The 1,337-nt window shown below is 34.6% G+C and overlaps 1 protein-coding gene across 1 annotated transcript in view; it reads right to left on the bottom strand.

Moving 5' to 3' along the window:
* Window positions 1–1,337, bottom strand: part of LOC122357545 (C-Jun-amino-terminal kinase-interacting protein 1-like) — a 12,799-nt gene that overhangs the window by 1,289 nt on the left and 10,173 nt on the right. The window contains exons 7-8 of the mRNA XM_043256945.1: window positions 534–709; window positions 292–395 (exon numbers count right to left, since the gene is read on the bottom strand). Of these exons, the coding sequence (XP_043112880.1) occupies window positions 292–395; window positions 534–709 (280 nt within the window). The remainder of the gene's footprint in view (window positions 1–291; window positions 396–533; window positions 710–1,337) is intronic.

The raw sequence follows: 1,337 nt of genomic DNA, 5'->3' as shown, positions 1-1,337 counted from the left end.
TATATATTTAATATAATATAAAATCTGATTTACCGATGATAAATATATAAACCTAATTATCGTACCTAGTTTATTTAAAACACATTCAATTTATATGTGCACTATTACAGAAATCAGACCCGTTTCTTTTAATTAAGACATCTATGCATCAAAACGGTGTAATCCAAACCGATGGGGATTTTATATTCATATAAACCTCAGTTATGGCCTCAATATTTTTTTAAATGTGTACATTTGTTCTCATGCATTACTGTTAATTTTGCTCAGTCTAAGATACGCAGTGATCCAAACCTTTTGCATAGCTGCACACAAAACATCGTTGCCCTTGTGATTCAGCACCTGAACCGAGCCGAGGAACTTCATCACGTATCTCTCCATCCACTCGGTACTTTTCGCTGAGAAGAACAAGACAAGCAGCTGTGATTGCTATTGCAAAGTTATTAAAGTCAAGGCACATTGGTTTCTATGGTGGCGTCGTCATTCAGTCCTGTTCATTTCGATTCAGTTCGATTCGACTTTGCATGAAAGCTTACCGTTTAAAGTGAGCTCCTGCTCCTTGAAGACCTCAGCGGCGTAGTAAGCGGGGAAGACGCCGCGCGCTCCGCTCCTCATGTTGAATCCCTCGTACCAGTAGTCGTCGTCCTGCAGCTCCACCAGCAGAGGGTCGTTGAGCTCCAGCTCCAGCTCGTCATCGTGACGAGGGACGAACCTGACAGAAACACACCCATCAGGACAGCCCCGCTCGTTTGGGTCGCTACTCTAAAGATGATAAAGACACCGCTTCGTCTTCTCACGGCACACTCAGAGAAACGAGGCGTTAACTGACATACACTGTTTGTTTGTTTGTTTGCTTATTAACCAGTTTGCATGTCCACAAAAATCATCCTGAATTTTTATATATTTAAGTTGCCATTGCTTGTTTTCTATTTTTCTATTTTAAGTAATACATTTTCTATTTATTTTATTTTATTTATTTATTTTTGTGAATGTTAATATTTGAAGTAAATGCATATTGTAATGTTTATACAAAATGTAATAAAAAACACAGTTTAAAAAAAGATTGGTGTGTAATTGAATTTTTTATTTATTTATATTTATTTAAGTTGCCATTGCTTGTTTCACTCAGTATGGTTACTTAACCATTAATTATATATGGATTTATTTACTTTTACATTTTATTTAAAATTCTTTTTTTGTTTACTTGTTTTTCTTTTTATTTATTTATTTTTTTGTGAATGTAAATATTTGAAGTAAATGCTATGTGTACATTGTAAGGTTTATACAAAGTTGAATAAAAACACAGTTAAAAAAGAAAAAAAACCTGGTGTGTAATTGAG

The sequence above is a fragment of the Puntigrus tetrazona genome, chromosome 14 (assembly GCF_018831695.1).
Source record: "Puntigrus tetrazona isolate hp1 chromosome 14, ASM1883169v1, whole genome shotgun sequence".
Classification (NCBI taxonomy): domain Eukaryota; kingdom Metazoa; phylum Chordata; class Actinopteri; order Cypriniformes; family Cyprinidae; genus Puntigrus; species Puntigrus tetrazona.
The sequence above is the reverse complement of the archived record's forward strand: the minus strand, read 5'-3'. Positions and strand labels throughout refer to the sequence as shown.